This window comes from Cygnus atratus, chromosome 17 (genome assembly GCF_013377495.2).
Source record: "Cygnus atratus isolate AKBS03 ecotype Queensland, Australia chromosome 17, CAtr_DNAZoo_HiC_assembly, whole genome shotgun sequence".
Lineage (NCBI taxonomy): Eukaryota > Metazoa > Chordata > Aves > Anseriformes > Anatidae > Cygnus > Cygnus atratus.
The window spans coordinates 3,544,554-3,558,279 of NC_066378.1; the positions used below are offsets into that span (position 1 = coordinate 3,544,554).

General features: G+C 49.6%; 1 protein-coding gene across 4 annotated transcripts in view; it reads right to left on the bottom strand.

Annotated features, from left to right (window-relative positions):
* TPCN1 (two pore segment channel 1) overlaps window positions 1-13,726 on the bottom strand; it is a 42,684-nt gene that overhangs the window by 16,468 nt on the left and 12,490 nt on the right. For 2 of the 4 annotated variants that reach the window (XM_050714201.1, XM_050714200.1), the window contains exons 3-11: window positions 7,749-7,873; window positions 5,549-5,725; window positions 4,049-4,162; window positions 3,672-3,802; window positions 3,441-3,529; window positions 2,983-3,017; window positions 2,282-2,340; window positions 1,406-1,505; window positions 283-399 (exon numbers count right to left, since the gene is read on the bottom strand). In XM_050714201.1, coding sequence (XP_050570158.1) covers window positions 283-399; window positions 1,406-1,505; window positions 2,282-2,340; window positions 2,983-3,017; window positions 3,441-3,529; window positions 3,672-3,802; window positions 4,049-4,162; window positions 5,549-5,725; window positions 7,749-7,873 — 947 coding nt within the window. Of the gene's footprint in view, window positions 1-282; window positions 400-1,405; window positions 1,506-2,281; window positions 2,341-2,982; window positions 3,018-3,440; window positions 3,530-3,671; window positions 3,803-4,048; window positions 4,163-5,548; window positions 5,726-7,748; window positions 7,874-10,605; window positions 11,180-11,288; window positions 11,354-13,726 lie in introns of those variants that run through there. The other 2 variants (XM_035556814.2, XM_050714202.1) reach the window with 2 other exon arrangements.

Consider the following 13,726-nt stretch of genomic DNA (forward strand, 5'->3'; position numbering starts at 1 on the left):
AAGTACTGGTGCTCAAGAAGCAAGTATTCGAGTGACCCACGCTTGAGGGGGGAAATTAAGGAGAAATCAACGACCACGTGCACTCCAGGACAAGCTTCCCTCATTTATCAAGGCACTTCCATGGTCTCACATTGGGGCTGAAATTCAGGCTACTTTTTCCTCCAGAAAGAGATTAAAAACTAGTTGGACAAATAAAAAAACGGTAGCCCTCGGTGATTATGATCTGAGCTCCCATCCCAGCACACCCCAGGCTGTTCTGAGAGTCCCCGCAGGGCGCGGTACCTGTTTGGTGATGAGCAAGCGGTAGGCGTGCTGTATGGCCGTGCGCTTGTGCAGCAGCAAAGACTTAAACTTCCTCTTCTCAATGTCATTGAACGTGTCGAACACCACAGCAAGAAGCTGCGGAAAGAAGAGATGAGAGAAAGTCAAGTTTTGATCCATATTCTGTGCAGCTACCTGAGCAAAAGCTTCTCAAAGAGGCAGGAACATCCAGTCCAGAGAGGCAGGGAGAGGCGTTGCTGCAAGAGGAATCTTCCTGCTGAAGCAGAACAGAGGTAGTGAGGGCTCACCGACCATAAGGATGAAAAAAAGATCAGGAAGCACACACACTGATCCACTTCTTTGTTTGGAAGAGGCCCAGATATTTCTGGTCTCCTAACACTCACTAGTGGTTTTCAGAGTAAGGCTAAATCCCACATATGCTAACAGAAAATAGTATCAAAAGATTTGCTAAAAATGCCCCAGTCTCTTTGGGAAGCAGGTTTTGAAGGCTGCTGTTTGGACTCATCCTTCCACGAGAGCTTTGGCAAACATATCAAAACTAACCCTCCATCTAGCACAGCAGCAGTGAAATCCCAGCCCATTACAAATCACTCGCCTTGGGATGCGGAATCCCTCAACAACCCATTTTTCACAGCCCACATCCTCACCTGAGCTGGTCTCAGCCCTGCTCTAGATGCTGAACGAAGCAGAGCGAGCACAGCAGCCACGCTCACACCGCAGGTATCAGCGCTCTTCAAGTCCTGCCGTCCTTAGCAATTCCATTCCCTTTCAAACTGATTTAAAGCATTTCAGGCAAGCCCAGATAATAAAATGCCATTTTATGATAAATAATTAAGACAGGAAAGGACAGTAAATTTTGTGCAACCAAGTATGTCTCTCTAAGCATGATATTAATGTGAGAAAGGCTGAAGGATAATAATATCATTCTGTTCTCTGTGATTTAGTTCACTTCCTTGTGGTCAAACGTTAGAAGACTCCTATCTGCAGCAAAGCTGGCATTTCTAGAATTGTTCCGCCAAAGGGTCTCAGGTTATTATAGAGCACCCTTGGGAACGGGGGAGACTTGAGCAATGAACTCCAAATTCAGGCAGAGGGAAGTCAAGTGCTTCAGCGGGGCACTCACCAAGTTCATGATGAAGTACAGCTCAATGGAGAGGTACACTATGAAGAAGACACAGGACCAAGGGTTCCGGGCATAAGATGGCATCATCACGTCAGGGAAACTGCATCCAAAAGACACAAGTTTAAGTGCCCCAATAGGTCATGCTACGCTTCCCCACCATGTAGGCAAAAGCACAAGACACGGATGTGTGCACCCAGATCCATGGACCTACACATTTCTGCAAGACCCGTGGCTTCTCATGACACTAGCAACGAGCAGCAAGAACACTGAGGCGTGATAAAAGGAAAAGAAAGAACATTTCCTGCACATCCCGAAAATCAAATGGGCCAAGGGGATTTGTAACATGGCTACGGGTTGTGCTTGTAACAATGACAGCAGTATAGCCCCGGTGTAGAAGTACTACAGCATGACACCCTAAGATTTATTCCATCCTTTGCTAATTTCCTAATCCCCAGAGCTCTCCCAGACAGCAGATCAATATTTACCCACTGTCGTTATCCCCCCTCTCCTAGATAGTGGAAGTGAAGCAGAGGAATAGGAAGTTACTTCACGACAGCAAACTGTCGGCTGACAAAGAAGCACAAACAGAAACTTTCCCTTCTTGGACCCAGGCCTAATAAAGCTGTCTCCCCCTTATTGCCCTCGCAGTGATGAAGTGTTCGAGTGGCTTAGAGATAACTCTGCATCTGAGGTCACAGCGTCCTAAAACAAAACGAAGTACCAGCTGTTCCCAGGCAGGCTAACCCAGGAAATCTCTCTCATGCAGGGGAAAGGAGTCACACTTGGAGACAGACCATTTCTGCAGAAAAAGTCTGGACTCTGCTAGATTTCTTCTGGGACAGAGGGAGAGACATCCTTTTCTAGCTCAGAACTTACTTTGAAGTGGTCAGAAGTACAAAGAGATTCACGAGGCTGTTCTCTAAAGTACTGAAGTACTGAAATTAAAAAAAACACGCATGATAAAAATGCAAGCAGAATTTCACAGTTACATTTTGTTAAAAAAATGAACATTACTTTTGATAAAACAACACTTGAATACAGGCACTTCCACAGTTCCCTGACGCCTCCTAGGAAAAGGGTACTTCAGCACTGGTCCTTTTTAAAGGTCTGAGATGGCATGTGAAGGGTTAAAACAGCTGAAAGCTAACCTAAGCATTTTTGCAGTAACATTCCCAGGAAGTTATAGATTCATCACAAAAGGAACTACTGGCTGCTGGACTTCGACAGCCACTGTGTGAAACAGCCAAGCTTCCACCCAAGTAACTCCCTCCTCTGGGGACAGCAGCAGGTGGCCCGTCCGCCTGAATTAAGACACCAAGAACACGGAACAACTACCTGAATGTTCCCTGTGGGACTTCCTCTCTTTGAAGAAGTCCCATGCGCTGCCTTCCCTGCCAGCAGGTGTTGACCCAGAGTAACACTGCCAACAGCCTCGTCAGCCACGGCCCCTGCACTTTTTCCATTGCCAGCACCAGCTAACGACCATGTAGAAATAAGCCACGTCTGCACAGCAATACTTGGTTCTTAACTGGTCAAACTGGGACTCAAGCTTCAGTTCAAGGTGAAGTGATACTCACCGGATCTGAGTGGTTAGGAGAAAACAAGTAAAAACCTAGAAGAAAACGGAGAGGAGAGGTGAGAAGACACGTGGAAAAGAACAACGAGTCTGTTTCAATTTCAAGCAGTGGTGACTAGTGTCTGTTCTCAAAGAGCAAAGTCACACAGCAACCAGAAAGCACCATGAGGAGAGGATCTGTAAGGCCTTCTCCATACGTGATTGCTAATACGTCTCATCAAACTATCAAACTGGAAGAGGTCAAAAGGATCTTTGCTACAAAATCAAATACCCATCTCCTAGATGTTTTATCTCTATTTCATTCTGCCTTCCTGGTGACTGCGGGTGAAGTGGGATAGGTGGAAGATCCTGGCAGGACCCTGAATCTGATCAGATTTATATTCATTGTTCATGTCTGTGCTGCTTTTGGACAACTGGTTGAGAGCATCATAAATCCATATTTCCGTAGACACAACTCACCCAGGATGGCAAAGATCACCATGAAGAAAAGCAGGAGGAGAAGAATGTCAATAAACGGTGGGAGGGACTGGAAGATCTGTCGCAGGTTTCTGAAAAAGGAGAAAACATGGATAAACCACAACTTGCGTATTTTCTCCTCCAGGTGGGAAGGGGAAAAAAAACCAAAAGCGTGCTTTTCCTCCACCTATTCCTAGGTGTGACAGCAGAAGACCCAGCCAGCTGACCGCTCACCTTCTGACGGCGCCGCAGTAGCGGCAGTCCACCAGGAAGATGCAGCGCAGAGCTCTCGTTATGCGGACATGCGAGGTTTGGCGCACCAGCACCACGATGGCCTCGATGAACTGCACAAACAGCACACAAGTCTGAAAAAAAAAAAGGGGGGGGGGGTTAATGAGAGGCACAGCTGCGGTCTCCTTCGGGAAAGGCAAAGCTCTCACCGACCACCCATTTATTTGCATCTCCCAGAGCTTAGAAACCTCACACAAACCATTTGGCTTTGGGACACGTGGCTAAGGGATGCTGCTACAGAAAGGCCAGCAGTTACTGCGGTTCTTTGGTTCTCAGAGGTGCTGAGGGAGAAAACAAAGACGACCAGAGGGACAGCTTACCTTCACCATCGTCCTCTTGTGCCTAATGAAGGTGTGGAAGCCCAGCCACCTCATCTTCATGGAGAGCTCAAAGACCACCACCATTAACGCAAACAGCTCCAGGGTTGCGTGGACCTGTTAGGGCACAGAGCTTAAACCTGGGCTTCTGGCTACAAGCACAGAGGCCACGCTTCCACCCCTCCTTTTTCTAGCACTGGACTTGTCAAACTCAGAGCACAGCTCTGTGGTACATGGGGAAACCCAAGGCCCCTCTTAAAGCTAGCATGGTGCTCTGCTTTCAAAGTCTGTATATTTATTTATTTATTGCTTTGTACTTGTTAAAGTCTGTAGAATATTCCTCTAGTCAGCATCAGCCCAGCATTTCCTAGAAAGCCACACAGCTTTTGGACTTAAAGACATAAAAAATGTATTCATACATTTGAAACAAAAGGGCAAGACACCAGCAACTCAAGGAGAAATGCTTTTTAAAAGTTTGGAACTGCAATTTTTTATTTTTTTTATTTTTAAGTGAAATGCAGGAAGGAGAGCTGCTGGGCAGACTGAATTTACACGGAGAAGAGTTTTCTCTTGAAACAGGAGTTCTGGAGAACCACAGAGAGTGTCCTGATCAAGCTCAGGAACAGAACAGCAACTTCTGGCAGTGCTGATGGACCTCTTCTCTGTTGAAAGATGCAAAACTGGACTACGAAGATGCTATTTTTTTTTTTTTTTTTTTTTTTTTTTACGATCTCAGTATTAGTCATAGCTCAAAATCCAAATGCGTTTAAGGAGCCCTGACTCATTTTGAGGAACGCTTTAACCCAAAGACTGTCACAAACTCTTCCGCACCCTGGCACGCTCTTAGGGTGCCACTCCCAGCTCCAAAAGCAGGTGGAGGTTCTCTCACCAGCAGCAACAGCTCCTAGCGCTGTGCCTGACAGTGGCACCTGCTGGCTGGGGACCAACAACAGGACACACGACTGTTTGTGCATCCCTTATCTAAACCCACATTTTGTGAGGGTTAGACAAAACTTCACCTCACTCAAACACGTTAAAAGAAAAGTCCTCAAGACAGCAAGAGGACGGGATACAAGGTTTAGCAAACCGGTTCTCAGCTTGGGCCAGGTGTGTTCTAGGAAGCAGTGGCACCACTGGGATAACAAACAGCACCAACACGACAAGGACTGTAAAACCACCCTGTGAAAGCACACAGATTTCGGAGCTATCTCAAGAAAAAGCAAAAGCCACACTTTTCTCCACAGTTACAAAATTTAAGATCTGCACAGACTAGATAATGTAACTGTGTCACTTTCACAGTTGGTCTATGCACATCAGGTAAAAAAAAAAAACAACAAAAAGGATGTTTTGCTGGCTGGCATATCTGCTGTCAACCCATTTAGAGAACAAGCCAGATGGGTTTTTTCCTGCTACTGCTACCTCCTTCCTTTATGTCTAACCTTTTTCCTCTTACCCACCCCTGCAAAACAAGCAAACTTCTTCATTACGCCCCAAAGTACTTACGAAGATGCCAAGGCGGAGCATAGGAACAGCTGGCGCCTCGCACAGAGACAGCAACAGGAGCAGCAGTGCCGTGCTCAGCTCCATCAGGTAGAAAAGGTGATTGTGTGCAAAGAGGTAGGCAGCAAGTGCTTTGGCATTTTTGGGGTGAGTGAAGAACTTGTCGTTGTTTTCTCCTTCCTAGAGCAGGAGGAATAATAAAGAGAACAGCATTAGTGACTGTCAGTTCTGCACTTGAGTTTTCCACCCAACGAACAGACTTCTATAAGGACTGGATACAATTCCCAATGGGCTGTTCCCACCTCACAGCCTGACATTCATCTGGTTATTGAGGAATGAACTCCACACACGTGGGGCATCCCCTTCTGTTCATCAGCACATTTCAGTAATGAACTCGTTAATATCCACCAGCCCCTGCTTCAGAAACCCTTGAGGTTTTCCAGAACGAGGAAGAGCCTTGAAGGAGTTTACAAAGGCAGGAGGAATCTTCAGTCGACATCCCAGCACAAACACTTCACCTCATCTATTTGCAACCGCTTCCATACGTTTGCAGCTCTCTCTGATTAAACTTCTCCAGGACAGAGCAGAAAAACACACAGATAAGCTCTGGGGCACCTGGCCGACAGTCTCTCCTCCTTATCTTGGCCTCGAAGAATGCCTGCGAGAAAACATGCTTGGGAGCCCTGGCAGCGAAGGCATGGAGCAGAGAGACAGACTCCATGAAAAATTAACAAGTCTCTATGCTGATTTATCATTTCCTCTTAGAGAGAGAGCTTAATTAATGTTAAAAGGTCAGATACTCCATCTTAACAGTTTGCCTTCAACTGATTTTAAACAGCTGCACCGTTGCTATTTTTAATTCTAGGACAAAGCTTAGCTCGAGGAGAATTCGGAAAAGGTTTTTCGTGAAGAACCATCCAGCAGCTTCCTCTGTCTTGAGCCGATGGTTTAAGCAAGGGAAGCCACTCACAGGAAACTTGTTGGCTCTTGGAAAACGTCGAATGAGAACATTTTTCCCCAGCTGGGACACTCAGGCACACACACACACACACACACACACGCACTTTTCTTTTTGAATGAATATCTTTCCATCAAAGAAGAATCGCTGTAATTGCAGAAAGGATAACAAGATCCACAAACAGGACCTCCTTTAAGAGGTGAAGCGTTCTCAAGACTAATTCAAAAGAGGGTTTCAAACGTGTCTCATTTAGGCGCCTCACAGGCAAGCTCACACTCTGAGTAAGAACAAACAAACACTGCCAGGTCAGGGAGCCAGATTGCAGGCAGGACAAAACCCAGCAGCAAGCTCCATAAAACGCAAGCCCCCCCACTCAAAGGGAGAGCTAGCTTAGATCAGCAGGGCATTCTTATTCACGCCTGACAAAACACATTTGCAGAATGAAAAATAGTCTCAATTCTGCCTCTTGGTAGCCAAGCAATTCGAAACGTGGCTGGACAGCAAAGTCCTCGCATTCAGATAAGACACTCTTGCCTCCAGCTACTGCTTCACATAAACAATCTGCACGCTCTTTAAGTTATGTCTACTTCGTTTCAAGGACATTGTCATTATGGCCATTGGTCAAGGCAGCAGCAAGACTAATCTGCATGTGAAGGGCCAAGCCTGCTGTGTGCATTACCATCAGACACTGCAGCAGCTCAATGAACCTTTGCAGAACATCTCCCATAATCGTGAGTTTAAACAAAAGCCCAGGAGGGGCTGGGGTTACCATTATCTTGTCCATGCTGCTCTAGCATAAGCTGAAGTATCAGCAAGGTCCAAGCCTCCCAGGTTTTAAAATGGCAGAGGAGCCACGACTGGCAGTCCCGTGGGGCAGGAGCAGGGTAGCTCTGGTAGCTAATGCATTACACCAGGCAGCAATATTATAAATATTATCATTTTCTTGTTCTAATAGGGGTGTTCCTATAACTCAAAGATGCACTGAACCTCTCCACTACAAAGTCCTCAGCATGGGGAGAAGATGGGTAGCCCCAGCTTGCTCAGTGCTTCCCAAACTACTTACCAGAGCCCATCTGAAGGCACTTGCATCTTCCTATTCTTTGAGTAGATCCCTATGCAAAGGGCTGATTTTTTATTTTTATTTTTTAACTCCAGGACTGAAGCTCTTTGCTTCCCATAACCAAAAGCTATCATAGCTTCATATGTCCCCATTTTTCACACAATGGACTTAAGACCAGGGCTCACCTGGAGGTAGATTGCTGCCTCTTGGTAGTTCATTTCCCAGTTGTGGCGGGCAGAGCTTTGCTGTGCACAGCAGTCCCCGGCAGCAGGGCTGGAGGCATCGTGGTTAACGTCATAGCTACCTCCATCTGCACCGGGACAACAGGAGAGAAAATGATTTACAACCAAGCGAGCTGAGATGGGTCAGGGAGCAGGCAAACACGCCAGGCAGCGGGAGCAGGAACAGGCATCAAGAGGCAACGGAGTGCCCAAGGAACTGGCAGTGTGCACGCAGTGGTTGGCCCTTCCCACATCGGGGCTTTTAAGAGGCACACTCAGACTCAACACCTCAACATGGGAATGCTCCCAGAAGACCATCAAAGAGACAGGATCCCATTTAATGCAACAAGCAGATCTCTTGCCTTGGGAGAGCCGTGCTGTCACGTCCCTAAAACACCATCACCAGTCAAACTGCAAAGAGGCAGTAAGCACTGAGGCTGCAGGGCGTACTAGCAGCAGTAGTACAGTATTTCCAGGAGAAAAACCTCATTTTTCAGAGCTCTTCAGCCATTAAACAACGCACCTTTGCAGCACTTTTTGGTGCAAATAAGCACCAATCTCCTTCTGATGAGAAGGAACAGCAAAATTAATTTTCAGTCCGTATCCCACAGATTTACTTTGAGATGTCTCCGCCATCAGTAAAGCATTACAAAGCAATGCTTTACTGAACATTTGTACGAGGTTTCATAACTAAAAATTCCATTTAGAAATACAATTCAGTTGCAAAAAGCAGCTCCCAAGCATAGCTGCACGCACACAACACCCTTGTCATGGGAAAGCTGAGCAGGACATGTAAATAAGCTCCAGCACTCGCTCATGTGCATGTTCTACAGCCTCGGTGCTATTAAGACACATGAAACACACATGAAGACCATCACTGTTCACAAAGAGATGCCATTTCTTCTTCTGGGATGGGAATTTGTATTTTGCAGCTTCGACGACGAGCACTACACAGACCCCGCAGAGGTGAGGCCGGTGCTGGAGCTCCCCGGAGCTCCCCTCGGTACCCAAACCATGCCGGGGTTCTCACTCTCAGCAGGACTTCCCTCCTCCACGGCCCCGTTTTCCCCAGGAGGGTACCTCTCAGATTGCACTGGCAAGGTCAAAAGTGCTGAATTCCCCCTTTCTACGAGCACAGACGCTGTGATGGAGCAGTTGGCTCTCTCTGTGCTACGAGGTGGGGAAAAACGGCAGCGAGCTTCTTTTCCTCTCCCACGACAGGATGCTGAGGATTTGCTGCACCTCTTCTCTATAAGAAAGCAGCCCTCATTAAACAAGCGGTCATGTTTTTCTGGAAAACCTCAGAGCGAAGAGGCCACGCCAGACCTCTGCAACCCTCGTAGCGGCTCCTGCAAGCTCAGCAGCCCCAGCACCGAGGCAGAGCCCCCGCTGCCTTTCCCACCCCCTAATCAAACTCAGACAGCACTTATCGGAGGTTTGTGAAAGCCTTCCAGACTGCAGGCAGATTGCTGGAACCCTGCAGCATTCAGCCTGCTTCTCTTCGCTTCCCCCATACCTTTAAAACACCTCTCCACGTTCGGCTGAATGTTTCGGCGGGGCCGATTGCTCCCCCAGACCCTATTTTGAAACCCTAAATGAGCACAGGTCTTGGGGGGGGGTTGTGGGGGTAGGAATAAACACAGATGATGGAGCTTTTTCTTTATCCACAGAACTGGAACGCCAGTCTTCGTCGTGGATTTGCTTTTTAACTAAAAGATACCAGCAAAGAAGGCAGAAGCTTTACACTGGGAGCTCTACGAAGTTCTTCAAAAGCGATTCTTTGCAAAGCTTTTACTGCGTGCACGTTCCAAAGAGAGACACCCTTGGACTGCAGCCTGACTGCAAACCCCTTTGTGGGAGGGATGCTTAACAGGGCGCTGGGAGGACCACGTACAGGCTCCACGAGGCTCCAGGCACCCCTCCAGCTGCTCCTTCAGCATTCGGTGGCTGGGGCACGGCCGCAGGGTTCCTTGCTCCGAACTGCACCGGCTGCTGCAGGTCCCTACGGGACTCAGCTCAACTCGAAGCACAGAGAGAGCGGAGAGAAAATCCCAGAGTCGGTCGTCCCTCACAATTCAGGAGATGGTGAAAAAGCAGAGAGCCAACACCTTGGCTACCCCAGCTCTTCTGGGGAAAGGGGACACGTGCAGGAGGTTGCTACCCTGGTTACTGGAGCACACTGAAATGTTTCAGGATGTCAAAACACGCCGAGCACAAACCAGCAAAGTTTTGCAGGGCTAAAGAAGACACCAGAACGCTGCTCCTACCCAAAGACACCGAACTACCTTTAAACTTGACTTCTTTCCCACAGACAAACCTCTCTCTGTAAAGGACCAACTCAGGGAAAAGCTACGCCGCAGTAAAAAAGAGAGAACATCTCCCTGCCTTTCACAGCCAGCTCACAGCTGAAGCAGAAAGGATGTCCCAGGGAGACCAAGCCTGTGAACAGCTCTCAGAGACACAAGAAGTAACTCCAGACACCCTGCTATTTGCCTCCTGCCTGCCCCAGGCGTCATCTTTCTAGGCACAGACAACAGAAACGTTGCAGTGCAGAGCTGCGTTTCGTGGCTGGGCTCCTTCCCCACCAGGTACCAGAAGGCTGATCTAGCATCCCCGAGGCAACGGCATCATCTGGGTAATAAATAATAATAAAAAAAAAAAACAACAACAACCGACTTGAGCAGCGTCTCTCTGCCTGCTCGCTTGGCAGCCCTCCAGCCGGCTAATTTCCTCAGCTGCTCCCACGCTAACAATGACACAGAGTAATGCCAGCCCCGCTCCGCTTCGGCTCGTGCCGCAGCACGTCCCCGGCGGCGGTTACCGTCGGTGGGGAGCCCGATGAGGTAGGAGGATCTCTCCACGGGACTCCCGCAGTCCTCCAAGTAGATGGCAGGAGGCTCTCTCCACCGCATGGCAGCCGGCGCTGCCTCCCCGAGTCGCTCCCCAATTACTCAGGGCAGAGCCACGAGCAGGAGGGTTTCCTCCGAGCTCCGCGGAGCCGCACGCATCTTCCCCTTCCCGCTGAGGAAGGTGGCTCGGAGCTCGGCTGAATCGCTTCCCTCTCGCCGTCCTGCAGGCAGGATGTTGGAAGGTTTTGCCGGCGGGCAAAATTGCTTTTAAGAATGAGTGTGGTTGGAGAGCAAGGCTCGGTGCGCCACGCTCTCCTGTCCTGGCGTGGAGCAGGGTTTGCTCCCCAGGGAACGCGAGGAACTGAAGGGAGAGGAGTCGGAGTCCCGCTGTGACTAGTCAGCACATCTCCCCCCACCTCCCTCAGCAAAAAAAAAAAAAAAAAAAAAAGAAAAGAAGAAAATAAAACATTTGCCAAGTTCACGGTACAAAGGGCGTGACGGAGCAAGCGGACGGGGCTGCTCACAGATGGCAGAGCTTCCTTCCACACTTGTGTAACTGATCCCAGACGTTCCCCGAGAAGGGAAAGAGGGAGGGGAAAAAAAAAGGAGGAAAAAAAAAAAAAAAAGGAAAAAGCAAAACCAGCTGGCTGCTTACACAAGGCATCCGGAACGATACTGCCGGGACTGCAACGTTTCCATTCAGTGCAGCAGAGCATGCTCCTGTGTAAATAGTTTCCATATGTCATCATTACAATAAAAAACAAAAAGGAAGAAAGAGAAGGAGCATAAACTCTCCAGAGCCCAAACCTCTCCCTTTGCAAAACAAATTCCCTGCTTCGGGGAAGGAAAAACTCCGAGGGCTGAGAGGGAGGGAAGCAAGGAACCAGGGAGAAACTCAAGCCTATTTGGGTATTCATTGATCTTTGTTACCTGTGTTTAATAATTTTAAAATCCACCTGGAAGCCTGCTAGGAGTTCAGGGAGTTACAAACCAACTCCACAGGACAGCCCCACGCATGCCTCGGAGCTCCCCCAGGCTGGCTCTCATCACCCTGTGCCACAGCTGTTCTGCTTTCTAGCGAGCACAGACTTTTTATGGCGTTACCCTGAAACAGGCCTAGATGTTGCTAATTAGACTCCAAAGCCACGTGTCTGTACCAGATTAAGGGGGGGGGGGGGGGGGGTTCTCCTAGAAGGCTACGGAAGCCTACCCGTGATGGCAGGACACCACAGGCTGCAGGGAAGGCAGCCCAAGGGACAGACCTGAACAGAAACGTTCTCATAGCTCAATACGCCGCTCGTACAGCTCACGCATCACGTGCATGCTCCACGTAAGCCAGCAAAACGAACGGTGCCGGCGTTAGGGGTTGCAGACACGAGTAATATCTCCCTTAGAGGCAAATAAAGGCAGGCAGAGGACACAGGACTTAGGTGCGAGGACACAACTTCGCTCACGCCGCCTTACGAGGTCATTCCTTCTTCGTTAAGTGTAACCTGGCACCAGCTTGGCCTTTTGCTTCCTTCTTGCAACCATGTTTGTGAGAAGTGCTGTCCTGCATTTACCCCTCTCCAGGAAGAAACAAGCCCTGGGGTTATTATTCCTTCCTTGGAAAGGGGCACGACCTCTGTCGAGAAGCACTTGCCAGCCACCTTGTCTCAGGGGAGCAGCGTCTCCCCGTCAGGGCTGGGTGCAGTTCCAGCAGCGCCTGCTGCTCGAGGCAAGTCAGACTTCCCCGAGCTGAGCAAATACTTCACACCTCCAGATGTGCAACCTGGCCTTAATGGCACGAGCATCGTGGGTCTAACCCCAGCAGGGAGAGCACGAAGCAGTCGACGTCGCATTTTCTCACTGCGGCACTCGGCCATTTGACCGGTGCCCTTTCTTTCCAGGCTCTGCCACACCACCTCTGTTTCTTACGCCACCCACCTCAACTGCATTCATGTCCGGGTACCCAAACTCAGCTGGTCGCAGGCTTTCAGCTGCGGAGGAGTGTAAGCAGGCACCCAGCAGCATGGGGCACGTGCCCGTGGAGGATGGAGGACGGCATCTGGTGCCTCCAAAGGCTCCCAGAAGTGCTCCTCTCCTGGGAACCCCCCAGCAGCTGAGCCGTGCAGTGGGTGCCACTGCAGAAGATGCAGCTGTGAAAAACCATGGAAAGAAGGGAGAGGGCTGCCCTTCCCTGCACAAGCTCCTTCAGCCCCAAAGTCAAGATTTTGACAGCACGCAGGCCAGACAAATCCCCACAGCAGCTGTGGCCTGGAAGCAGCCAGACCCTGAAGAGACACCGAGCACATTGGCATCGCATCGGCACCGATGACGGCGTTTCCCTCTCCACGCGTTGACGTGCCACGGAGCTTCACCTCCGGCGGATTTATCGCTCCGCTTCCCTCCGGTGCCATGGATAAGAAACTGCTCCTTTTATTCTCAAGTGCCGAGGCGTGAGCGCGCACGCATTTGTCTCGTCAAGGCCAGGCTCACCTACCCAGGAGGGGAAAAAAAAAAAAAAGCTGGAAGCCGCCTGGAAAGCACAGCTGGTTTGGCACCGAGCCACGCAGCTCGGAGGTGAGAGACAGGCAGCAAGCTCAGCGCCCTCCGTGTGCCACTGCCAAGGGAAGTGATGCAGGACCCAGCCTTTAGGTCTGAAATATCCCAGCACCCATCCAGGGGATGGGATGGGGACGATGCCAAGGGACAGGGACGATGCCACGGGATAGGGACGACACTTGCAGAGGCAACGGCATCGGGGCTCTTTGTCTTGCTGCACTCTTGCAGCCTTCACCAGCTGCGAACCTCAACAAACAAAGCCACGTCGGCTTCCCATTTAGCACAGGAAAGTTTTTCCAAAATATGGATGTTGCCACTTCCTCTTAGCGGTACGAGACGATTCGAGCCTCCCGTCTTCACTTTTATTTGAGACTCCCGTTAGTTCCTGCAGCACGCACACGAGCTCGCATCCCGCTGTCATCCAGCGCGCTGCAGGGAGCTGGATCCGCAGGAAGGATGAGCAGATGTCCCCCAGCATGGTAAGCCACTTTTTATACATTATTGCCTCTTATCGATTGTGCTGCCTATCTCCTTATACTGAATACAACT